Source organism: Scyliorhinus canicula, chromosome 4, assembly GCF_902713615.1.
Source record: "Scyliorhinus canicula chromosome 4, sScyCan1.1, whole genome shotgun sequence".
Lineage (NCBI taxonomy): Eukaryota > Metazoa > Chordata > Chondrichthyes > Carcharhiniformes > Scyliorhinidae > Scyliorhinus > Scyliorhinus canicula.
In genome coordinates, this window is record NC_052149.1 from 85,675,047 (window position 1) to 85,702,357 (window position 27,311).

The 27,311-nt window shown below is 45.9% G+C and overlaps 1 protein-coding gene across 6 annotated transcripts in view; it reads left to right on the plus strand.

The window, feature by feature from the left end:
* Window positions 1-27,025, plus strand: part of axdnd1 (axonemal dynein light chain domain containing 1) — a 314,107-nt gene extending 287,082 nt beyond the window's left edge. For 5 of the 6 annotated variants that reach the window (XM_038794662.1, XM_038794663.1, XM_038794660.1 and 2 more), the window contains exon 29: window positions 26,858-27,025. In XM_038794662.1, coding sequence (XP_038650590.1) covers window positions 26,858-26,967 — 110 coding nt within the window. In that variant the 3' untranslated portion in view covers window positions 26,968-27,025. The remainder of the gene's footprint in view (window positions 1-26,857) is intronic. The other variant, XM_038794665.1, reaches the window with a different exon arrangement.
* The last annotated feature ends 286 nt before the right edge of the window (window positions 27,026-27,311 follow it).

Consider the following 27,311-nt stretch of genomic DNA (forward strand, 5'->3'; position numbering starts at 1 on the left):
TTTAAATTCCTATCCAGCTACCTTGCAGATTTTATTTTAAACTGCAGACCTTGATCAAACTGAAAACACGACTGGTCTAATGTACTGGCCCTGATCCTCCCTTGACGCTCTGTGGCATAGCCTGTGAGGTCATTTTGATGAACTTGGCAAGCAGCTAATCAGTGCCACTGAAATTCTGAGACATCTTCTGTTCTCATTTGGGATTGGAAGCTCTTGTCAGAGTGTTTTCTGGAAGATTATGACACGTTTAGGCAAGCTCCATTTTGTCTCTCAGTTGTGGTCAGGCATCAAGAACAGCCAGGTGCTGGTTTATCCCTTCCCAATCCCAATTGTACGTCTGTCTTATGTGTGGAGGGAGGTTTGGTGAATAGTTAGATTAGCAGACCATTGTTCCATTCTTATCATTATATGTTCATCTTTTTCCTTGTTAAAAATATAAATTTTAAAAATGTTTTACTTACACATCGGGCTGGTTCAGCACAGGGCTAAAGAGGTGACTTTTAAAGTCCACTGATTCTCTGATTCTCCGGTGATCGGAGAATCGGCACCATTGGCGCCGGCACGATCGGCACGGCGCCAGTCAGGGGCCGCTCTACGTGGTCCCCCCGGTGATTATCCGCGCGCGATGGGCTGAGTGGCCGCCGAGATAGTCCGAGTCCCGTTGGCGCCGTTCATGTGTGGTCCAACCCAGTGGGACTTTGGCGTTCATCCTGCGGGGGGGGGGGGCAGCCTGGTTGGGGGGGGGGAGGGGCGATCTGACCCCGGGGGGGTCCTCCACCGTGGCCTGGCCTGCGATCGGGGCCTACCGATTGGCGGGCCGGCTTCTCCTGGTGGGGGCCTATTTTCCTCCGCGCTGGGCCCCTGGAGCTCTCCGCCATGTTGCGTCGGGTCCAGCACAGAGAAGGCAACTAGCGCACATGCGCAGACCCGTGGCACCCGTTTGACGCTGGTATCATCAGATGGAGCTGTGTGAGTCACTCCCGTGCCATGCTGCCCCCCTGTTAGGCGCAAGATCGCTGATCCTGGGGGCCTGTTGACGCCGTCGTAAAACGCGACGGCGTTTACGACGACGTCAACACTTAGCCTCAGGACCAGAAAATCCCGCCCAGGTGGCCTGTAACTCATTGGAGCAGTCAAAGAGCAAAGATCTCAGGAAAATACACAAATTATTGGTCAATTCATTTATGTTGGGACTCTGGGGTCTGTGGTGCTGGAATTGACCGCATACTTGCCCAGGGTGTTGTAACATAAATTGGGGCTTCTCTGGGATCTGGAACAGTGAATGGCGAATTTTGGGTACAGAATGAAATATAAAGAGACACCAGATTTGTAGTAATATAACAGGATGACTATGGAAGCAATTAAGCAGCTTCTCCCAGTGGAAGCCGTATGTCTGGCTTATTTGGAGGAGTTTCACAAAGACCCGCTCATCAATTGGCTGTACCAGATAGTGCTAAGAATGCGGAGGGAATTGAAACAATTCCTCTTTATTTAAATTTGAAGGAAAAAACACGCAATACAGCCTAGGCCAGATCAAAATTCAGTAGAATGGGCTAAAATCGAGTTACAGATGGAACAATTAGAAATGCTGCAAAAGAAATGGAAATGTGAGACAAAAGAAACTGAAAGAGGGAGAGGATAGAGAAAATGAGGAGAGAGGGGAAAGAGAAAGGGAGGGAGGTTTTCAGCTTAAGGCACTGGGAATGGATGGAGAGTTACCACAACGTAAATGGGAGGTTAGTTCTAGAACAGAACTCAGTGATGATATGTTTAAGTTTGTACAGGCTTTGAGGAGATAGAAGTAGAAACATTCTTTCAAAGGGCTTTTGAGAAGATAGCAACAAATGGAGTAGCCAAAACAGAAGAGGACATTACGCCTGCAGAGTAAGCTGATGGGGCGAGCACAGGAGGTTTATGCCGCCTTGTCAGAGCAGGAGTCTAGGGATTATTACACAGTCAAAAAAGCTATTCTAGATGCATATGAACTGGTTCCTGAAGCATATCGGCAAAAATTTCAGAATTTGACGAGCTTGCCGGGACAGACTTAATTCGAATTTGAAAGGGTTAAACAGAACAATTTTAAGAGATGAGTGTGAGCATTGGGAGTTGAGACTACGTATGAATCTCTGAGAGAGATCATTCTATTAGGAGAGTTTAAGAATTCCTTACCGTTGATGATAACCCATGTTGAAGACTAGGCAAGCAACAATTATAGCTGAGGATTATGAACTAATCCATAAATTTAAATCTTTGGTCCATCACCCCCGTAATTTTGAAGAGGATGGGAAGTGGGAGAGTGAGAGGAAGGCAGGTAGTCAGGGTAGAGAATGGATAGCTGTGAAGATCCCGAGATCTACTCCTCAGACCAGAAAGGAAGGTACTGGGGAGCAGAAGTGAGACTTGGAAGTCTATGTGATACCATTGTAATAAGGTGGGACCCGTTTGTTCAGCATGTTGGAAGTTGCAAGGAATGTCCATGGCACTTGTGGGGGTTCATAGGGAGGACTCTGAAAAGGGAGTGAAAGTGGTGAATACTACGGTGCAGATCATAGCATTAATTGGACTGAGGAGACCTAAGGTGAACACTGCTGTGGTAGCAGGTATGAGCAATGAAATAGATGAGTGATATGGTGGTTTTGTGTCAAAGGTGAAAGTCAACACATTTTCTTCAACAGACGTCACTAAACCGGTAACAATTTTAAGGGGCACGGGATACTCATTGTGCTGGAGAAGGATTTAGTTTTCCTTCCAGAGACCTCCGAGAAAGCTGAGGTATTTGTGAGTGGGATGGGTGGAAGTTGTGCCCAGTTCCATTGTATAACGTGCAATTGGAGTGTGATTTAGTGTCAGGTCCGCTAGTTGTTGAAGTGGAAGAAGTAGACATAATTTTAAGGATCAATTTAGCAGGAGTGAAGGTTGTAGCTTCCCCCATGATGACAGAGATTCTGAAGGAAGGACTGCAGTTATCACCTGCAATGTCGAGTGTAGGGCATGTGGGAGCTTGGAAAACCCATTGGGCAGTAGAGGACTTAGAGAAAGAGATGTTGACAGCTGTTGATCACATGTTAAGTGACCATGATAGTGAACCAGGTTCAGACCAATGGTGACTACAAGGATGAGGTGTTAGATAAGTCTTGATTTCAGTTCAGGGCCTGATTATGAGGCAATGGTAAATAATTGTTGCAAGAATGATAGCAGAGAGGAAGAGTCAGATGACAGTCTTGACTTTGATCTCAGGTCTGACTATGATGTGATGATAAACGGTTGTTCCCGAGTAGACTCTTACCAACTGAACTTGGACAACTGGCGAGCAATTCTTCCAAAGCAAGTGAAGGAGTTACCAACCTGGGACAAGTAGATGAATTGGATTTGTCTAAAGGTAATTTGAAAACTGGCCGAATTCCTCCAATATCCCCATAATCCCTCCAATTCCCCCCAGCGAGAATATGTATAGAAGTAGATCATCCACGTCGAGCGAGACCCTGTGTTGCACCCCCCCGCCCCGTACTATCCCATGCCAAACCCTCAACACTCTCAATGCCAATGCCAATGCCAACAGCTCTAGCCAAGGCAAACAACAGTGGGGAAAGTGGACATCCCTGGCTCGCGCCCCCCCCCCCCCCCCCCCCCCCCCCGTGCAACCTGTAGTAACCTGATCTCACCCAATACGTCTGCAAACTCACCACCGGTGCCTGGTATAGCAACCGGTCCCAATCCACAAATCCCTGCTCAAACCCAAACTGCCCCAGGACCTCCCATAAGTATTCCCACTCCACCCGATCAAAGGCCTTCTCTGCGTCCATGGCCACCACCACCTCAACCTCACTCCCCTCTGGAGGCATCATAATTACATTAAGCAACCTCCTAACCTTGGTCACCAAGTGCCGCCCCTTGACGAACCCTGTCTCGTCCTCCCCTATGACCCTTGGGATTAAATCTTCAATCCTTGTGGCCAGAATCTTTGCCAATTGTTTGGCATCCACAATTAACAGAGCGATCGGCCTATACGACCCACAGTTTTCTGGATCCTTATCCCAATTTAAAATGAGGGAAATCGTGCCTGTGACTATGTCGGGGGGGGGGGGGGGGAGTACTCCCAACTCCTTTGCTTCATTGAAGGCCCTTACCAACAGCGGTCCCAACACCCCCACCCCCCCCCACACCGAGACCGTCTTATAAAATTCCACCGTGTACCTGTCCGGTCCCGGGGCCTTACCCAATTGCATCGCCTCTAGCACCTCCATGACTTCTATCAGCCCAATTGGGGCCCCAGGCCCTCCACCACCTCCTCATCAACCTTCGGAAACTCCAACCCTCCCAGAAACAGCCTCATCCCCTCATATGAATGGAATTCCTATATCCCAATCCTCTGGATAATCTTGACAATAAGCCCTCAGCATTTTCTTTAACGTCTGATGCCACCTTTCTAACGCTCCCTGCGATTCTGGATGGGGTGATAAAACATTTGATTTAAATTGTTTTACTCCTAAGCTATCCATAATGTCCTTGAATAACCTTGTAGTAAAATTTGATCCTTGATCCGATTGTATTTCTGAGGGTAGTCCATAGCTAGTAGAAAATGTAAGTAACTCCTTCATAATCTTTTTAGCTGTAATATTACATACTGAACTGGCCCCTGGAAACCTAGTGGACACATCCATTATAGTCAAATGATATTGATTCACACATATGGTTTTCGGAAACGGACCTACGCAATCAATTAAGACCCTGGTAAAAGGTTCCTCAAATGCTGGAATGGGTATTAAGGCTGCTGGTTTTATCACTTCTTGAGGTTTCCCTATCACTTGACATGTGTGACATGATTGATAAAATTTAACTACACCTTCATGTAATCCAGGCCAATAAAAATGTTTTTGTATTTTAGCTTGAGTTTTCCTTATTCCCAAATGACCTCCCACTGGTACCTCGTGTGCAACTCGCAACACCTCCTTTCTATACCCTACCGCAATACCATTTGATGAACTTCGGCCCACTTTTCATCCGCCTGCATATGTAAAGGTCTCCATTTTGTCATTAAGATACCATTTTTAAGGTAATAATATTCTGGTATACACTCAGATTCCTCTTCCATGTATGCTTTCTGATACATCTGTTTTATCTCTATATCTTCTGTTGTAACTCCGCCAACTTTCCTGAATTAAAAATATCTGCTTCATCCTCCACCTGTTCTTATTCTTTTCCAACCGTCTGATCAAAACTTGTTTCTGACAATTCAACTTCAACTTTGTCTTCACTCTTTGATTTGTCCTCTTGTCTTAACCTGTGACTTTCTGACCTTGTCACTGCACAATCCGGAAAAATCCCAGGACATTCGTCCTCCAACAATTCAGTTGTTTGATTTTCCACTGGCTGATCAACCACAGTAGACATCAATCCCACCTGCAATCCAGCTATACAATTACCCAAAATAAACGGTATTCTTGGACAAGATAGTTTCTCTACTACTCCTACTATCGCTTCACCACTCTTCACTGGACTTTCCAACCTCACCTTCTATAATAGGACTCTTCTCACCCTGAATTCCACATATTACCACCTTTTCTAGCAATATTCCTCTCAACTACATAAATCCTCATCTCTTACCATGAAAGATTAACTAGTTCCCGTATCTCTTAAATTGTTGACTTCTTTACCTAATCCTCCTGGTACACATGAGTAAACTTTACCCATACAAGTAAATTCTTTGAAGAGATCTGGCACCTTCTTATCAATCACCTCTGATCAGGCTGTACATTCATTTGCACCTCCTTCGCTTCAATTGGGCTTTCCTTTCCCACTTTAACAAACCCTAATAGCTTATCCTGTTTTACCACATCAGCCTTCCCAGTGTCTTTCTTGAACCCTCAACACTGTGACTTTACATTGCCCAGTTTATTACAGGAAAAACATCTGAAACTTTTCACTATCCTTATTATCTCCCATCAGATCCCCTTTATCTTTACCAGCTGAGTATTTCTCCTTTCCCAGTTTCTATCCCTCACAGGCTGAAACTGATATCAGAAACCAAACTTTGATTTATGATCTAATTCATAATCATCTGCCATTTCTGCTGCTAATCTCGCAGTTTTAACCCTCTGCACGTCCACATGAGTTCTCATTAGATCAGGAATTGAATTTTTAAACTCTTCCAAAATTATCATTTTTCTAAAAGCTTCATACCTTTGGTCTATTTTCAAAGCCCTTATCCACCTATCATAGAACATAGAACGATACAGCGCAGTACAGGCCCTTCGGCCCACGATGTTGCACCGACATGGGAAGTCAAAAACTAAAGGCCGTCTAACCTACACTATGCCATTATCATCCATATGCTTATCCAATAAACTTTTAAATGCCCTCAATGTTGGCGAGTTCACTACTGTTGCAGGTAGGGCATTCCACGGCCTCACCACTCTGCGTAAAAAACCTACCTCTAACCTCTGTCCTATATCTATTACCCCTCAATTTATGGCTATGTCCCCTCGTGCTAGCCACCTCCATCCGCGGGAGAAGGCTCTCACTGTCCACCCTATCTAACCCTCTGATCATTTTGTTTGCCTCTATTAAGTCACCTCTTAACCTTCTTCTGTCTAACGAAAACAACCTCAAGTCCATCAGCCTTTCCTCATAAGATTTTCCCTCCATACCAGGCAACATCCTGTTAAATCTCCTCTGCACCCGTTCCAAAGCTTCCACGTCCTTCCTATAATGAGGCGACCAGAACTGTACGCAATACTCCAAATGCGGCCGTACCAGAGTTTTGTACAGCTGCAACATGACCTCATGGCTCCGGAACTCAATCCCTCTACCAATAAAGGCCAACACACCTTGGCCTTCTTCACAACCCTATCACCTGGGTGACAACTTTCAGGGATCTATGTACATGGACACCGAGATCCCTCTGCTCATCCACACTGCCAAGAATTTTACCATTAGCCAAATATTCCACATTCCTGTTATTCTTTCCAAAGTGAATCACCTCACACTTCTCTACATTAAACTCCATTTGCCACCCCTCAGCCCAGCTCTGCAGCTTATCTATGTCCCTCTGTAATCTGCAACATCCTTCCACCCTGTCTACAACTCCACCGACTTCAGTGTCGTCTGCAAATTTACTCACCCAACCTTCTGTGCCCTCCTCTAGGTCATTTATAAAAATGACAAACAGCAACGGGCCCAGAACAGATCCTTGTGGTATGCCACTCGTAACTGAACTCCATTCTGAACATTTGCCATCAACCACCACCCTCTGTCTTCTTTCAACTAGCCATTTCTGATCCACATCTCTAAATCACCCTCAATCCCCAGCCTCCGTATTTTCTGCAATAGCCGACCGTGGGGAACCTTATCAAACGCTTTACTGAAATCCATATACACCACATCAACTGCTCTACCCTCGTCTACCTGTTCAGTCACCTTCTCAAAGAACTCAATAAGGTTTGTGAGGCATGACCTACCCCTCACAAAACCATGCTGACTATCCCTAATCATATTATTCCTATCTAGATGATTATAAATCGTATCTCTTATAATCCTCTCCAAGACTTTACCCACAACAGACGTGAGGCTCACCGGCCTATAGTTACCGGGGTTATCTCTACTCCCCTTCTTGAACAAAGGGACCACATTTGCTACCCTCCAGTCCTCTGGCACTATTCCTGTAGCCAATGATGACATAAAAATCAAAGCCAAAGGCTCAGCAATCTCTTCCCTGGCTTCCCAGAGAATCCTAGGATAAATCCCATCAGGCCCCGGGGACTTATCTATTTTCACCTTGTCCAGAATTGCCAACACTTCTTCCCTACGCACCTCAATGCCATCTATTCTAATAGCCTGGGTCTCAGAATTCTCCTCCACAACATTATCATTTTCCTGAGTGAAGACTGACAAAAAGTATTCATTTAGTATCTCGCTTATCTCCTCAGCCTCTACACACAACTTCCCACCACTGTCCTTGACTGGCCCTACTCTTACCCTAGTCATTCTTTTATTCCTGACATACCTATAGAAAGCTTTTGGGTTTTCCTTGATCCTACCTGCCAAAGACTTCTCATGTCCCCTCCTTGCTCGTCTTAGTTCTCTCTTTAGATCCTTCCTCGCTTCCTTGTAACTATCAAGCGCCCCAACTGAAACTTCACGCCTCATCTTCACATAGGCCTCCTTCTTCCTCTTAACAAGAGATTCCACGGTTCCCTTGCACTACCCCTTCCTCCCTGCCTGACTGGTACGTACTTATCAAGAACACGCAATAGCTGTTCCTTGAACAAGCTCCACATATCCAGTGTGCCCAACCCTTGCAGCCTACTTCTCCAACTTACACATCCTAAGTCATGTCTAATGGCATCATAATTGCCCTTCCCCCAGCTATAACTCTTGCCCTGCGGGGTATACTTATCCCTTTCCATCACTAACGTAAAGGTCACCGAATTGTGGTCACTGTTTCCAAAGTGCTCACCTACCTCCAGATCTAACACCTGGCCTGGTTCATTACCCAAAACCAAATCCAATGTGGCCTCGCCTCTTGTTGGCCTGTCAACATATTGTGTCAGGAAACCCTCCTGCACACATTGTACAAAGAACGACCCATCTAATGTACTCAAACTATATCTTTTCCAGTCAATATTTGGAAAGTTAAAGTCTCCCATAACAACTACCCTGTTACTTTCGCTCTTTTCCAGAATCATCTTCGCCATCCTTTCCTCTACATCCCTAGAACTATTAGGTGGCCTATAGAAAATTCCCAACAGGGTGACCTCTCCTTTCCTGTTTCTAACCTCAGCCCATACTACCTCGGAAGAAGAGTCCCCATCTAGCATCCTTTCCGCCACTGTAATACTGTCCTTGACTAGCAGCGCCACACCTCCCCCTCTTTTGCCCCCTTCTCTGAGCTTACTAAAACACCTAAACCCCGGAACCTGCAACAACCATTCCTGTCCCTGCTCTATCCATGTCTCTGAAATGGCCACAACATCGAAGTCCCAGGTACCAACCCACGCTGCCAGTTCCCCTACCTTATTTCGTATACTCCTGGCATTGAAGTAGACACACTTCAAACCACCTACCTGAACACTGGCACCCTCCTGCGAAGTCAATTCTGTGCTCCTGACCTCTATACTCTCAATCTCCCGTACCCCAAAACTACAATCCAGGTTCCCATGCCCCTGCTGAATTAGTTTAAACCCCCCCAAAGAGCACTAACAAACCTCCCCCCCAGGATATTGGTGCCCCTCAGGTTCAGATGTAGACCATCCTGTCTATAGAGGTCCCACCTTCCCCAGAAAGAGCCCCAGATATCCAGAAATCTGAATCCCTCCCGCCTGCACCATCCCTGTAGCCACGTGTTTAATTGCTCTCTCTCCCTATTCCTCGTCTCACTATCACATGGCACGGGCAACAACCCAGAGATAACAACTCTGTTTGTTCTCGCTCTGAGCTTCCATCCTAGCTCCCTAAAGGCCTGCCTGACATCCTTGTCCCCTTTCCTACCTATGTCGTTAGTGCCAATGTGGACTACGACTTGGGGCTGCTCCCCCTCCCCCTTAAGGACCCGGAAAACATGATCCGAGACATCACTATCAAAATTACTCTGCTTAATCCTTCCAAACTCTATGTATGTTTGGCCAGGTTCTTTCCTTAAATTTCTAAACATTTGTCTGTCGGCTTCAGGCACTAGTTCATATCCACTAAAGATGGATTTTTTTCACCTCCTCATACGTCCCAGATACCTCCTCTGATAGTGATGAAAACACTTTACTAGCTCAAACTTTGTTTGAATCAGTAATATCCACATGTCCTTTTGCCTTTTCATTTGTTTAGTTACCTTCTCAAATGAAATGAAAAAGGCTTCTACATCCTTCTCATCAAAGCTTCATAATGCTTGGACATATTTAAATAGATCCCCACCAAGCCTCTTTCTCGCTATCCACAGATTGTACCTTTCTCTTTACCTTTGCCAATTTTAACTGACTCACTTTTCATGGCCAGTTTCTGAAGTTCAAAGTCTCTCTCTTTTTTCTTCTTCCCTGATCTGTACCTCCGTTTCTCTCGCTTTCTGTTCTGCTAGGGCCATTTGTTCTTTTTCCCATTCTTCTCCTTTTCTTTTTCCCTGATCTGTACCTCCCTTTCTCTTTCTTTTTGTTCTGATCGGGCTATTCTTTCTTTTTCCCTCATTTCGTATTCAAGCTATTTTAATTCTTTTTCATGTTCAAGCTGCTTGATCTGTAATTGAATTCTTGCCATTTCGAATGATTCTGACTGTGTCTCGGGCAATTTTAAATGCTCAGCTACTTCCGCAATTACCTCTGTTTGTATTTTGTCAGGCAATGATAACTGAAAAGTTTTTGCCAAATCTAAAAGCCTTTTTTTAGTCTCTGTTTTTAAGGTACTGCGTGTGACCTTCTCCACCCCAAAACTTCTGAGCCTCTGAACACAACACACTCCCTATTGAAACTTGAATACAATACCTGAAAAGCAAACGCAAATATGTTTTCCTCTCACTGTCTTTAAGTTCACTAAGCCACTCCAATCACGAAACATAGACTTTTATCCCGGATGAACCCCCAATTTGTTATGGGCCAGGGTTTAACAACTCCAAAGTATATTATGGAGTCCACCTGGCCTGAAAACGTTTATTGATTTTGGTTACGATGAGCACAAGAGCATTCAGGTGCTATTCAACAGAGTTCTTGGATGCTTTTAATCAAAAAACAAGCTTTATTCTACGAATTTAATTAACATTTGTATAAAAACACATGGTAAGAATTATTATCAACTACAAACGTAAAGACCCTACATAGCTACAGTAATCTATGTATAACCCTTAATACATTTCTCCTTAACTGTTCTAATTGAATAATAAGATCCCATAAACCAAAAACCCCTTTTTACCAAAACAGTGGGTAACGATAATAAATGGGTTTCTTCCTTGGAATACCTCTTTAAAATTGAAAATGGAGAGACAGGCCAAAATATGTCTCTGTCTGAATCTACAGCAGCCAAATGTGAAAACGAAAGTAAAAACTCAGAGTCACAAGCCAGCTCCAAACCCAAAGCGAAAGTAAACCTAACTCCCAGAGCCATGGCCCAGCTTCAGCCACACAATGACATCACTGAAGCAATGTGATAAGACAAAAAACATTTCTTAAAGGGACACTCCCATGACATGGCCCAAAAGTCTGCTCTACCATTCGAACAGATCATGGTTGATCATCTACATCTTATGCCATTTTTCCGACTATTCCCATATCCCTTGATTTTATTCATATCCAACAATCTGTCTATTGATTTCTGTCTTGAACATGCTCGATGACTGAGCTTCTCTGGGGTAGTTAATTCCAAAGGTTCACCACACTCTGAATGAAGAAATTTCTCCTCATCTCAGTCGTAATGGCCTGCCTGTTATTCTGAGACTGTGTCCCCCCTCGGCTTGCCAGGCAGGGAAATATGTTATCCACATCTACCATGTCACTTACTGTAAAATTTTTATAAGTTTCAATGAGATAACATCTCATTCTTCGAAACTCAAGAGAATACAGGACTAGTTTCATCAATCTATCCTTATCAGACAATCCCACAATCCCAGGTGAACTTCCGTTGCATTCCCTCTGTGGCATACACATCCTCCCTTGGATAAAGAAACAAAAACTACACAAAATGTTCCAAATTCCATCTCGCCAAAGATCCTACTTTTGTAGGAAAATCAAAGGCAGGATGTTAAAAGGCAGAATGTTATGTATCAGCGAATACATTCCTGCTGGCTATGCGGGGTGAAGTATAGAGACGTCAGCAGAGCGTTGGCGCGGGCTTTTGGCAATTTTCCATTTTTGATTGTATGAGCAACATCTCTTAACAAACTTCTCATCGTGTTTGTTATAATCCAGAATGTGGGCTGATCCGTACCTTTTCTGTTTGCGGGAAGAAAAAAATATAACAGAAGAGAAAATTGCCGACGAGGAACGAGGCAGGAGAAATCACTGAAAAATAAGAATTTGTTGACTAACGGTGATATGGCAAGGGGAGCAGTGGAAGATTCTCTGGACCAGAGACACACACATACATGCATACACACACACACACACACACACACACATGTTGCCATTGCTGAAGGTTTCTTTAAAAATAAAAAAATTGGCTGCAACTGTGAGTAAGAAGGCTGAGAGCCATTGAAAACCTGCTTGCGTCTGGGCTGCAAGAACCACATACGTGGTGAAGCTAAATGGGCTGCAGGAAACGGGGATTTCGAAGTCTGGCAAATCTGCAAGGGCCATTACTCCGGTGGGGGGGGGGGGGGGGGGGGGGGGATGCGGAAAAGTCGAACTACAGTCAGGCAAAATGGAAACAAATTCCTAGTTGCCATAAAGGGAATGTTTTGTGCTATGCTTTTCATTAAAAATCAGAAGGGAGGAAGTGTAGACCCTAGAAGCCGGGTCCAAAAATGGGGGTGAAAAGAGGCGCCATGGATGCATTTGATGAGGATTGAGACATGGAATTCATATGAGGAAAGATTCCAATTATTTCTCATTGCACATCAGAAACGTTGCAACATTTCTCAGCTCAGTAGGGCATAAACCTTTCATGCTGCTACAAAATGTAGTTCACCCAAAACCAGGAGATAAGTCCTTCATTCAATTAATGAAAATCTTAGAGAGGTATTTCTCTCCTAGACTGCTATTGATTGCAAAATGGTTTTTCTTCCACCACCATAGTCAGGAAGAAAGTGAAAACGCTTTACAGTGTTAGCAAAATACTGCAAGTTTGGTGCAACACTTGATACTTTTGGGACAGGCTGGTTTGTAGACTCCGCAGTGAAGCCATTCAGGAGCTGCTTACAGTCACGCTTAAAAGCAGCTGTGAAAGTTTCCACATCTATGGAGCTAGTACAGGTAGGGGCTAGAGCGACGATCCACAAAATGGGTATCACAAGGAACAAGACTGCAAGGGTGCAACCATGTCACCAATGTACACAGATTGGACACTCAGCAAGGGAATGCTGGAGTAAAACTAATACAGGGCCACTTTGCCAAGACATGTTGGGGTGAGTTAACTTCTTACACCAAGACAATGCAATAGGAAAAGAAACACAGCTAAATAGACTAATCGTGTCTATCAATTAGTGGATGAAGCTCAAGATTACTCAAAAGACAATGTAACCAAGCTACTGCAGAAGCAAACTTTAGGGCATACCAAAAACTCGAAGGTTATGAATTTAAAATGGAAGTCGATATGGGCGCAGAAGTATCATTAATATCTGAGACAATTTATCATCAAAAGCTAAAGCACCTGCCTTTACAACCATAAAATGTGATCCTAAGGACATACACTGAAGGGGTTGTACCGTTAAAAGGATGCATTATAGCGAAAGTAGAAACAAATAGATAGATGGCAAAGTTGTTTTTTCACATCCGTTGCAATATTCCTGCTCTATTTGGCAGAGAGTGGTTGGCTATGATTAGGCTTAACTGGGAAGTAGTAAATCAACCAATGGACTCAAAGAGAAACGTTCAACAACTTCTGATGACATTGTTGCCAATCGGCACCGGAGTAGCCAATAATGTTGCCAATTAATAATGATGCTCTTTAGGTATCGAATGATGACGCCAGGTATCAAATGATACCACCACAAGGCTTTAAAGGATATCGATCAAAGGACCACACAACCAGTTAGTCAGTTTAAGTTAAAAGATTGTTTATTTACACACAAAGATTACTTCGACATGCAACACAAAACACTACAAGTTAAACTACACCTAACAACTACAATAACCTATACTTAACTTCAGGGCAACTGGCTCTATGCAGATGAACAAGGCCTTTGTCCGGATCTTGCATGGCTCGGTGGAAGAAGTGGCTCTGTGTCTGCTGGGCTCATCTGTCTGGTAGCGATCGTTGGTCTTGAACTTGTCTGTCTGGTCGTTATGCTGCACTTGGGTTGGCATAGGCCGGATCCAAGAAAGACCGAGCACATGGCTGTGACTCTTCTTATCCCTGTGGAATTTTGCGCTCTTTGGGGCGGTCCTTAACTTGGACCCAATAATTCGACAGGCTTCGATCACTGCCTTCGATTTTGGCCAATAAAGGTGCGGGTGCCTTGATGGCTGGGAGTGTCCTTCGCGGTCTTTGACCTTGGCTGTTTGGGCTCCCTGAGTAAAGGGAGTGGTGCCGATCAGTCTGTGGCTGTATCGGTTTCTTGAGTGCAGTCCTATTGTTCTAGGGAAATGGGACATTAGAAGGCAAACGAGCGGGGTTTTGATTGTGTCTAGCTATCTGGGATGCAAATACACACACAAGCTCTGAGTCTGTCTGAGTCCTGGGTTGGCCATAGTTCCCATGGTCCTTTGCAGGTGGCCATCTGAGATGGCGACAACAAATGAAATGATGCTTGAAGATTCGTGAGGCTCTATGACTGGATTTGAGGGATACCAGAAAATCAAGCCAGGCAGCACATCTAAATGTCTCAAAGGTAGAACCATACCACATGCCATTAGACCAAAAGTTGAAAAAACATTAGAAAGATTTGAACGGGATGAACGGGAATCATTAAAACCTGTTGCTACAAGTCATATGTAGTTCCTGTATTAAAACATGATGGCTCAGTGAGAATTTGTGGAGATTTTAAACAATCGTTAGCCCCGTATTGTTTGCAAATCGTTGTCCACTGCCGTTGATTGAAGACTTGTCTGCAGCACTTTCTGGAGGGCAGAGATTTAATAAAATTGATCTTTCACAGGCATTTTGGCAAATGAATGAAGCTGCAGAATCACAGCCACTAGTCACCATTGTGACACACCAAGCCTATTTGGTTACAGAAGACTTCCTTGTGGAATAACATCTGCATCTGCTCTTTCTCAAAGATCCATGGATCAATTTCAAAGTGGGTTGAATGGAGTGCAATGTTATTCACCAGTTTGAGTGAACAGGGATACTTGGAGAATTTGGAAGCTACACTGAAGCATTTACAGAGTCACAACCTGAGAGTTAAAAACGAAAACAGACTTTTTCCAAGTAATCCATAAATGGTCTAGGTCAAGGTGACAATTAAGGTCATTTTTAGGATTGAACAATTATTATAGTAAATTTGTGCTGACTTTAGCAACATGATTGAAGCCTTTACACACTTTATGTGCAAAACAGGCATGGCACTGGTCAGAGGAATATCAACATGCATACAATGAAATAAAGGAAGCTGTACAGAAGTACGAACTGGTTAAAAAGAGGAACTGAAAGAAATTAATATTAATAAAGAGAGAGTATTGAAAAATTAACTGGATTAAAGTTTTATCATTCCACTGGACCAGATGAACTGCATCCCGAGTGTTGAAGAAAGTGGCTACAGAGATCATAAAATCCTTACAGTGCCATTTGGCCCATCGAGTCTGCACTGACTGTCCGAAAGAACACCCTGCCCCATAATGCCACCCAACCTTTTGGACACTTAAGGGGCAATTTAGCATGGCCAATCTTTGGAGGGGAGGAAACCAGAGCATCTGGAGGAAACCCACACAGACACGGGGAGAAAGTGCAAACTCCACACAGTCACCCAAGGTCAGAATTGTACCTGGATCCCTGGCGTTGTGAGGCAATAGTGCTAACAACTGTGTCACCGTACCGCCAATAGTGGATGCTTTCGTCGTTATCTTCCAAAATGCGATACATTTTGGAGAGGTTCTCGCAGACTAGAAAGTAGCAATCGTAACCTACTGTTTAACAAGGGAGAAAACTGAGTACTGTCAATTTATTAGCTTGACGTCAATAATAGGGACAATGTTAGAATCAATTATAAAAGATGTTCCTCATTTTCACTAGTCCCTTGGTGCTCTATCATTTATGGGAGGTTTTCTCTATCTTACTCCGTGAAGACAGACACCACAAAATAATTGTTTAGAGCTCCCTCTCAGATTGCTAATCCCCGCCAGTCTAAATTAAACCCTCCCCAACGTCACAAGCAAATCTTCCTGCAAGAAGATTAGTCCCAGTCTTACTAAGGTGTAGCCCTCCTTGTACTGGTCCCACCAGCCTCAGAACAGGTCCCAAAAGCTTCAGAAATCTGATGCTTTTCTTCCGATACCAACTTTCCAGCTACATGCTCAATTCTCCTCCTAGCACGTGGCACTATGAATAATCCTGAGATTACTGCTTTGGAGTTCCTATTTTTAGTTTATTTGCTACCTCTCTGAACTCTGTGAGAACCTCATCCCTCTTCCTACCACTGTTGTGGATCATGAACTGGCTGTTTGCCCTCCACCAGAAGAATTTCCTTTAGCTGCTCTATGACATCAATGACTCTGGTACCAGGGAGGCAACAGGCCATCCTGGAGTCACATCTAGAGCCGCAGAAATGCCTGTTTATTCCCCTAACTAATTAATCCCCTATCACTATTGCTCTTCCACTCTCCTTGCTTCATCCTGTGTAGCTCAGCCATCCATGGGGCCAGGGACTTGGGCACTCCTGAGGAACCATCACCCTCATCAATATTCAAAAAGGATAAATAGTTAGCAAGCAAGATCAAATTAGAGCACTTCTATGCTACATTCCTGGTTTTCATAGACTGCCTGGTCGTCACCAATCCTGACACTGCCTGCATGCTCCTAACCTGCGGTGTGACAACTTTCGACATAGTTCTCTGCCTCAGGGATGCAGCGCAGTAATTCCAGTCATCGCTCGAATTACGAAACCCGGAGCTCAAGCTTTTGAAGTCGGTTACAATTCCTGCAGATGTGTGTCTAGGACATAGCCACATAAAACACGTCCACATGACTCATGAAGGTAAGAGCAACAATGGAGATGGTTCTGTAGACACAAGGAGAAATAAACTGAAGCAATAGAAAGAAACTTAGAAAGTTGATGAATTCCTGCTCATTGCACCTATTCATTCTTTCCTGGACTTCAAAACTCCTTACCTTATGTCAACTTCCCTGCCTTTATAAGTTTGAGGAGTTTTGAGCTATTAAACCCTACCAATTAAAATCTGTAAGATCAAAATTCTTCATTTCTAACAAAAGGGTCCTCAGATGACCTAACATGGAATTTACAGTGCAGAAGGAGGCCATTCGGCCCATCAGGTCTACACCGGCCTTTGGAAAGAACACCCCACTTAAGCCCCACACCTCCACCCTATCCCGTTGATCCCCGTAATCCAGTAAACCCACCTACACTTTTTGAACACTAAGGGCAATTTATCATGGCCAATCCACCTAACCTGTACATCTTTGGATTGTGGGAGGAAATTGGAGCACCCGGAGGAAACCCACGCACACACAGGGAGAACGTGCAGACTCTACACAGACAGTGACCCAAGCCGGGAATCAAACCTGGGACCCTGGAGCTGTGAAGCAACTGCGCTAACCACTGTGCTACCGTGCTGCCCAACCATGCTAACAAGGTGCAAACAAGCATACTTAATGAAACAAGCAGAATTAATGAAGCAAGGTTTTGCAAGTACTTAAAAAAAAGTGAAAATAACATGGAAGTTCCTCATCCTTCGAATTCCTAGGATTCCTTGTGTGTTGCCAGTGCAAGCAATGTCTTTTTCTTTTTCTACTCTGAAGTGATATTGAATTTTTTTCATTCAGTTACGAGATGTGAACGATGCTGGCTAGGCTTGTCTTCCTTCCCTAATTACTGTTGAGAAGGCGGTGGGAACTGCTTTCTTGAATCACTGCAGTCCCTGTGGTGTCCCCCAACTGTGTTGGTGGGGAGGAGTTCCAGGATTTTGACCAAGCAGCACTTAAGGAATGGCAGTATATTTCCAAGTCAGGATGGTGAGTGGTTTAGAGGGGAACTTCCTGGTGGTGGTGTTCCCGTGTATTTTCTATCCTTGTCCTTCTGAACAGCATCCAGTAGAATTATACCTCAGAATCCAGAGTAACAGTGTGGCATAGGGTGCAAATCACCTGCTGTTACCATGCCTTTGTAACTAGAGTCATGTAGACTAAAGACAAATGCCCATCCCTTAATTCTTGGACCTAGAGTTTATATTCCTTTTCACACAAATGCTACATCCTCTAAATACAGAGCCAGTGTACAAACAATGTCACATCCTCTTGTCAATAGTACACCTCTCGTTAACATTGACATTAACATACTCTAAGCCGGGTTTTTCAAGTACGGGTCACAGGCATGTGTCTGGAGGGTCATGAACAAATGGTTGTGCCATTCACACGTTCTCCCGATCATGGTAAAAGCGCCCAATGGCCGCTACTGTCTTTTAAATTGAGAGTGCCGGCCGCTGCCACCTTTTGAATGAAAATAAATCTGGCTGTGTGCAGTCTTCCGGTCAGAAGTGGCAGTAGAGAGCAGGTCACACGCCCTGCACATACAATTTGACATCAAGCACCTCCACGTACCTGCTTTTGGTGCCAAATCATGGAGCAGAGCTGCTTCCATTTTATAGCTGCTGGGAAGAGGACTGTGAAGATGGATCATTTTCTTAAAAGTAAGAGATGACCCAAGATTCAAATAGGCAGTGTACCTAATGGACAGGATCTCACAACAGAATCTGCTGGAGAGGGCTGCTCAGGACAGAGCTGCAGGGCATCCGGTTAACAACCTACAAAGAAGAAACTTAACTTGGGAACAAAGCAGTATAAAGATGATTTCTTGAGGTGTGGTTTTGTCAATTGTGCCAATGCAAATAAAGTTGCACAGCCTATGTGTGTCATATGTAGGGTAGTACTGGAAAATGAAAGGAGAAGTTTCAGATTTTGAAAGAGAAGTGGTGGGTGAAAAATTCCTTTTGAGGTTGAGACCCCAGAGACAGTTATTAACTTTCGGCTGAGTTCAAATTAAAAGACTACACTGCTGAACCTGACCTGTGATACCACATTAAAAGCGCGCCAAAAGCCCATGAGGCTGACAGCATTCTGGAGTAGCATCTCCCAGGAGAGTTTCCAGTGCTGAGTAAGATAAGCATTTTGTTGCTGTTGCCCTTCACGATGACCTACATATACGAGGTTGGATTTTCCGTTTTCATAAAGATGAAGACGGCACAAAGAAGCTGGCTGAAGTCTGCACCTGACACGTGCATTGCCCTCTCCTCCTTTGAACCTGATTCAAGTGTGAGTGTGAGGCCCAAGCATATGTCCCTTTTGCATTAAAGGTGAATTAATGTGCTGTGGGTTCCGAAGGTCGACTGGTTGGCAAAAGTGGGTCCCGGGAAATAGTTTGAAAAACACTGCCCATTTCCACAAATACTAAAAACATTAAGATCAAATGTTTAAAATACCCCCCAACATAATACCAAAACAGATAGGAAGACTCCGTCTCATACAGGTACTGCCCTACAGATATAGTTAATCAATTAAATCAACGTATGGGTTTTGTTTAAAGATAAGCGGCTGGATTCTCCGGTTCACCAGCTGCATGTTTCTTGGCGGCACACCATTCGCTGGTGGTGAGATTCTATCTTCCTGCCACTTGTCAATGGGATGTCCCATTGAAGCCACCCACGCCGTCAGGAAACACATGGGCAGGGGGGCACTGCCAGTTGGAAAAGAGAATCCCAACGGTCGGAGAATTCCAGCCAAGGTGTCATCGTAAACTACTTTTCAGCCATTTCTTCTGAAATAAAGCTGCTGAGTCTGGAATCTTAGGCAAATTAAAGCATTAGATGTAGTTTCTCACAAGCAACAGCTGTCATTCTGTAAAGTATCCTGATTGCCTTGACTGCCTACTTTCTCACTAACAAATTTTAAATTGAACTATTAAAGTGTTACAAATAAAATCCGTCAGTGTTAAGCCAGACTAACAACAAACCCCAAACTTGGTAGTATTATCAAAATTTTACGCTTTGACTTTTTATCAACATGTATTTGATTTTCCATAGCTTCTCCTATCTTCCCTAAGTTGAGAGGGTCATTGCATTATTGTCGAGGCTCTTTCATCTAAATTTAATCATTTATTTTAAAATTCATAAATATGGTTTGCTTCCACAGATATGAACGTGGACTTGGGAAAGGAAGACAAACGGTTATAATAGACGCGCTTCAGTGGAAATAAATCAAAGTCTGCTTTTGGGCATGTTTGACGGGGTGTTTCTCGACAGCTGCAGCACCGAGATTCACCCCACTATTCACCGGCACTTTGCTGTTTCTTTGGGCTCGGAGTTCTCTCTGCCGAGGCCACATTTTAGTGGATTTCCTGCACTGGTGAGCTGAGCTCGCCAGCAGGAGCAGCTCTTCGCAAATCGGGGCCCCATTTTTGACCAGCAGCCCGATCTCTAGACCCCCCCCCTTTCAGGACTCCTCCTGGAAGAGTCCAGGAGGATTTCTGGAACCCCCCCCCCCCCCCCCGCTAATGGGCCCGATCCCTGGCAATGCCATCCTGGCACCTGGGGGAGTGCAAGAGTATTACTCTACCCCTATCAGCGTGGGGTCTGTAATGGCCTGCAAAACCCCTCCCCCCAGGTGCCATCATGTCTGGTCCACGTTTGTGGAAGCCAGCACTAAATGGCATCTAGCCAAGGTCTTGCAGGCCCGGCCGCTGACTCCTAGGCACGGGGTGAAAGCAGCATCTGGGTATTTAAATAAGCCTAAATATGCTGATCTGGATCACACTCAGTGAGGGAGAGATCCAGGTGGCGCCAGGTGGAGCGAGTCGGGTTCTCATGGGATTCTCCTGTTGTGTTTTGCTCGGAGCCTGGCTGAATTGTGCCCAGCACCCAATGTGTCAAGAATAACCACACTATGAATGTTATTGAAAATTGGGCCAAAACGTATCTGATGCTTAGAAATGATAAAGCAATCTTATCGATGTGTTCATATTTTTCAAATCAGGAATCTAAACATTTGCTCAATTCAGAGGGGAGCCCAAAATATTACTTCAGAATGATAGACTTATGGGACAGAATTTAATACACCTCCCCAGGTGTGCCTCAGAGTTGAGGATGGACAGGGTGTGCTGTGTGGAATCGGGAGGGGAAGCAGGAACCCTACCTGAACATTTTAATATCAATTTTGTATTCAAATGCACTCAAAAAATCATTTGATATCAAAGATATTGGAATGAATTTTGCATACAGTCAGCAGCATTTTGCCATCTTTGACATCAAATATGATCAAATAACAAAAGGTGCTCAAAGACATCATGTGGGCTCTAAGCTATTAAATATTCTCATGAAATGCAAGGTAGTTACTTAAATAATATCTGAATTTATTCAGTATTTTAATTTAGTCCAAAAGTCTTTTCACTATACATGTGTGTATAGTGATGTAGGGCATGAATCAACAACCTGCTCTGCCCGGCTCAGATCCCGGCAATGGGTGAATCATGCGAGTGCCCAATTTGGGCTCGGCACTGGGCCAATTGTGAGTCACCTGGAGCAATCTGGATCTCACCCTCACTGTGTGAGATCCAGATCTCCATATTTAAATGAGATTAATGGCACCACTGAAGGAAAACTACGCTCAGCGGGCTAACAAAATCTACGCCAGACATCTCCTCTCCACGCGGCGCCAACTTCCCGGTGAGTCAGTGGAAGATTTCTGGCACGCCCTTCTCGCCCTAGCTAGAGACTGTGACTGTCAGGCCATTTCCGCCACAGAACACTCGAATTTGCTGATGAGAGACGCATTTGTTAGGGGCATAGGGTCTGACTACATCCACCAGCGCATCTTAGAGGGGGCCATGCTTGACCTCGCGGCGGCCTAAAAGCTAGCATCTCACTTATGGCCGCATCACGCAACATTCAGGCCTATGCACCCGACTGCGCGGCCCACCCCTCCTGTGCATTGTGGACTCCGCAAACGTTTCCCCATCATGGACCCCATCAGCGACAGCCCTCAGCCAACCCCACGCCTGTGCCGCGTGGCAGCCAACCAATCCCGGGGGGTCCAAATGCTACTTCTGTGGGCAGTCAAAACACCCCCGACAGCACTGCCCAGCGCGGAGAGCCCTCAGCAAGGCCTGTGGCAAGAAGGGACATTTAGTTGCAGTGTGCCAGGCCTGCTCAATCGCCGCTATTGTCCCGGCACCCCCCACGTGCAGCCAGTGGGCGCCGCCATGTTCCCCTCCTCGGACCACGTACGGTCAGTGGGCGCCGCCATCTTGCTCGACTCACAACACGTGCGGCCCGTGGGCGTCGCCATCTTGTTCCCCCCAAGACCACCGGGCCCCGCCATCTTGTCTTCCTCACAACACGTGCGGCTCGTGGGCACCGCCATCTTACCTTCCTCACGACACGTGCAGCCCCAGGGTGCAGCCATCTTGCCTCCCCCACAGTACGTGCAGCTCGTGGCCGCCGCCATCTTGCCCGACTCAGGACCCCTGCCTGTCGGGCACCTCATCAGGCCATTCATCACCTGCAACCGACGACCAGTCGCGTCTCGCCTCAGTCACGATTGACCAGTCTCGACCACACAACCTCGCGACTGCTTCAACTAAAGTGAAGGTCAACGGACATGAGATCTCCTGCCTGCTGGACTCCGGGAGCACTGAAAGAATTCACGATACGGTAAGACGCTGCTCCCTTGCAGTACGCCCCGCTAACCAGAGAGTTTCCCTGGCCTCCGTATCCCACTCTGTGGCGATCCGAGGGTACTGCATCGCCACTCTCACTGTCCAGGGCGTGGAGTTCAGCGGCTTCCACCTCTACGTCCTCCCCAATCTCCAATACTCCCCAATACTCGGCCTGGACTTCCAGTGCAACCTCCAGAGCCTAACCCTGAAATTCGGCGAGCCCCTACCACCCCTTACTGTGTACGGCCTCGCAACCCACCTTCACTTTTTGCAAACCTAACCCCGGATTGCAAACCTGTTGCCACCAGGAGCAGATGGTACAGCACCCAGGACTTCATCAGGTCTGAAGTCCAGCAGCTGCTTCGGGAAGGCATCATCGAAGCCAGCAAAAGCCCCTGGAGAGCCCAAGTGGTAGTGGTCAAAACTGGGGAGAAAAATAGGATAGTCGTTGACTACAGTCAGACCATCAATCGCTGCATGCAGCTCGACACGTATCCCCTCCCGCGCATATCTGATATGGTCAATCAGATTGCACAGTACCAGGTCTTCTCGACAGTGGACCTGAAATCTGCCGACCATCAGCTCCCCATCTGTAAGGCGGACTGCCTGTACACTGTGTTCAGAGCAGACGGCCGCCTTTACCACTTTCTTAGGGTCCCCTTTGGCGTCACCAACGGGGTCTCGGTCTTCCAACGGGAGATGGACCAAATGGTTCACGGGTACGGACTGCGGGCCATCTTCCCGTACCTGGACAATGTCACCATCTGTGGCCACGATCAGCAGGACCATGACGCCAACATTGCCAAATTTCTCCACACCACCACTCTTCTCAACCTCACGTATAACAAAGAGAAGTGCGTGTTCAGCACGAACCGCTTAGCCATCCTCGGCTATGTGGTCCAGAACGGTGTTCTGGGGCCCGATCCCGATCGCATGCACCCCCTCATGGAACTCCCCCTCCCCCACTGCCCCAAAACCCTCAAACGGTGCCTGGGGTTCTTTATCAGATTACGCCCGGTGGGTCCCAAACTATGCGGACAAGGCCCGCCCACTCATCCAATCCTCAATTTTCCCGCTGACGGCCGAGGCTCACCAGGCCTTCAACCGTATCAAGGCCAATATTGCCAACGCCGCGATGCACGCGGTCGACAAGACGTTAACATTCCAAGTGGAAATCGATGCATCAGACGTCGCTCAGGCGGCCACCCTCAACCAGGCAGGCAGGCCCATGGCATTCTTTTCCCGCACCCTCCATGCCTCCGAAATTTGGCACTACTCTGTCGGAAAGGAGGCCCAAGCCATCGTTGAAGCTGTGCGGCATTGGAGGCATTACCTGGCCGACAGGTAATTCACTCTCCTCACTGACCAATGGTCGGTTGCCTTCATGTTTAATAACACACGGGGCAAGATCAAAAATGATAAAACCTTGAGGTGGAGGATTGAGCTCTCCACCTACAACTATGAGATTTTGTATCGCCCCGGTAAGCTCAACGAGCCCCCCCGATGCCCTATCCCGAGGTACATGTGCCAGCGCACAAGTGGACTGACTCCGCACCCTGCACGACAACCTCTGTCACCCAGGAGTCACCCGTTTTTACCATTTTATCAAGTCCCGCAACCTGTCGTATTCCATCAAGGAAGTCAGGGCTATCACCAGAAACTGGTCTGCAGGTCTGCACGGAGTGTAAACCGCACTTCTACCGGCAAGACCTTGTGTGCCTGGTGAAGGCCTCCCGCCCCTTTGAACGCCTCAGCGTCGACTTCAAAGGGCCCCTCTCTTCCACCGACCGCAACACATACTTTCTCAGTGTGTTCGATGAATATTCCCGATTCCCCTTTGCCGTCCCATGCCCCGACATGACGTCTGCCACCGTCATCAAAGCCCTCAACACCATCTTCGCTCTGTTCGGCTTCCCCGCCTACGTCCACGGTGACTGGGGTTCCTCATTCATGAGCGATGAGCTGCGCCAGTACCTTCTCAACAGGGGCATTGCCTCGAGCAGGACGACCAGCTACAACCCCAGGGGAAATGGGCAGGTAGAGAGGGAGAATGGGATGGCCTGGAGGGCCATCCAGCTGCCCTACGGTCCAGAAATCTCCCAGCCTCCCGCTGGCAGGAGGTCCTCCGCGATGCCCTTCACTCCATTCGGTCGCTCCTGTGCACCGCGGCTAATGAAACCCCCCATGAACATCTCTTTGCCTTCCCCAGGAAGTCCACCTCTGGGCTTCCAACGTGGCTGGCAGCTCCAGGACTCGTTCTCCTCCGTAGACACATTCGACTCCACAAAGCGGACCCGTTGGTTGAGAGGGTACAGCTACTTCACGCCAACCCCCAGTACGCTTACATAGCTTACCCTGAGGCCGCCAAGACAGTCTCCCTCAGGGACCTGGCACCAGCTGGTTCCCCACACACCCCCCTTCCGACCTGACGCCACCCTCCCTTACCCTGGCGCACCCCACCGCAGCCCCAGCTCCGGGACACTCTGCCCTCCCCTTGCCCACTCCCGGGGATGAAGAGGATTTCGACACGCTCCCGGAGTCTCCGAAGACCAAGCCGCCGTCGGAGTCGCCACCAGCACTAAGGCTCTCTCTACGACAGATTAAGGCACTGGACCGCCTGAATTTATAATTTTATTTGTACTTTTAAAACACAATTTCCTGTATATAGTTCTCCACTACCCCTGCCGGACTAATTTTTAACAGGGGGTGAATGTGTAGTCACCACTGATGTATATATTGTATATTGAGGATGTTGTTATAGGTGCTTTACGGTAAGGCCCCTGTACTACAGGTACAGGGGTAGATCCCTGCATGCTAGTTCCACTCAGTAGGCGGAGTATAAATATGTGTGCTCCCCGTACAGCAGCCATTTCGTCAGCTGCTGTAGGAGGCCACACATCTCAGTGTAATAAAGCCTCGATTTCATCCTACTTTCGTCTTTGCATAATTGATAGTACATCATGGGATGGTTGTGAAAAAGAAAGCTGGTATAATGTGGGGTGGGGAGTGAGGCAGAGTTGTGCTACACTGGTTATAGATATTAAAGGAATGTAAAACTAGTTTATCAAAACATATGTTTAAACACAATTTTCTTTTTCTAAAGCAAGCTCAGTTTTAGGATGTTTGGAGCTATCAAAATTCAGAAATATGGAAAATAAACATGTTTCAAAGTGTTCTTATAAGCCTTTCTCCCTTCTGAGCATGTGTGCGCTTTTGGGCGGAGCTTCAGTTTGCAAGAGAATTTTCTGTAAACAAGACCTGTGTGATAGTTGCTCCTGTTTTTGCAGTTCTTGCTGTTGCTTTGTTAATTTATTATATAAAAAAGATTGTTCTTTTGGCAATGCGTTCGACTATCTTTATTGTGGGTTCACGTTACTACAAAGCCCAGTGATCATTTTTGGCGTCCGAATGTTTAATGTAAGTGATGTTGTTTATCATCGATGTTTGAGCTCTGCAGTTTGGGGTAGTTGGAGACAATAATGTCAGTTAAACTCTTTACAATGTTATTGATTATTAAGTAATTGCTTTTGAGTACAATTGATGGACAATTATGGATAAAGTGCAATTGATGTCAACTGAATGCAAATGAGATGAAAATGTTTGGATAGGGAAGGCAGCTTACCTGACATTGTCTGATAAGTCAGGGATGGAGAAGATTGTGGATTTCCCTCCTGAAAGGAGGCCAACTGAAGTCCTTAGTGCCATCATCCTGCTGCCGCTGATATCCTAATAATGACGAGAGATGCTCTACACCATGTGGGGAGGCTTCTAAGTAAATGCTGCGGTCCTTGCAGGCGTTCAGGCTCTCCTGATTGTGAACCCTATGGTCAACAAAGGGCCTCCTTGTGCCCCTGTCTTCCACAATGCCACCATCCCTTCCTCCACTGAGCCCCCACCGACTGGCCCTGACGAGCCCAAACACCTGTGCATTCTGGAGCTTCCTCCAGTCAGTCTGATCAGGGGCCTGCTGCAGTCCCAGCAGTGGTCACTGGTCCCTGTCACACTGCTGTCACACTGCTGAGACTGAACAGCTACCTGCCTCTTGATTAGCTGACGGTCCTTGGAGGCAGGCTTTTTGTCTTCAAACGCATGGCAGCCCATTGCCTGATGGTCATTGGACTCCATCAGGATTTCCAAAATGTCCACAATGGGTTGCTACCAGCTTTCTGACTGGTGGATGAGGTCACCACCATTAAATGCAGCCCATACTTGGAAAGCCTTCTTTTCACAAGATACTTATAGGAAATATTCCTGCTCACCTCTGATAAGAAAATTGGGCAAAGTATAAAATGGGCTGTCATTTTGCAATCACTGGTTTGTATTATCACCAAACAAAGGTTAATTGCCCTTTTTAAAAAAAAATACCTGAATGATGAGTTTGACAACAAATATTTATCTTTCTTCTAGGTCCATTGCTAACCAGAACTGTATCTGCTAAATCTGTTGTGAATATTCCACCGCCACCACAAAGCAGACAGAAAGGAATAAAATCTCCCAAAGGCAAATCTAAAAAGTGATGGTTATTGTTTTAACATCGAGCTATACCTTCACTTAAAAAAAACATTTTGTTTGAAATTCCGAGTCAAGTGTGCTTTTGTTTTAAACCAATGATGCCCATGTTAGTCAAATTGTCAAAGAAAAACAGAAGGGCAAATATGTGGGCAAATCCCTGAGAATTGTAAGAAAAATTGGGTAACAATAGTAAGGGATTTCAACTTCCCCAATATTAACTGGGATAGTCAAAGTGTGAAATGCTTAAAGGGCTGAATTCTTCAAATGCATCCAGGAGAGCTTTTTATGGCAATACGTAGAAAGTCCAGCGAGGGAGGAAGTAGTGATAGATCTAGTTTTAGGGATATGA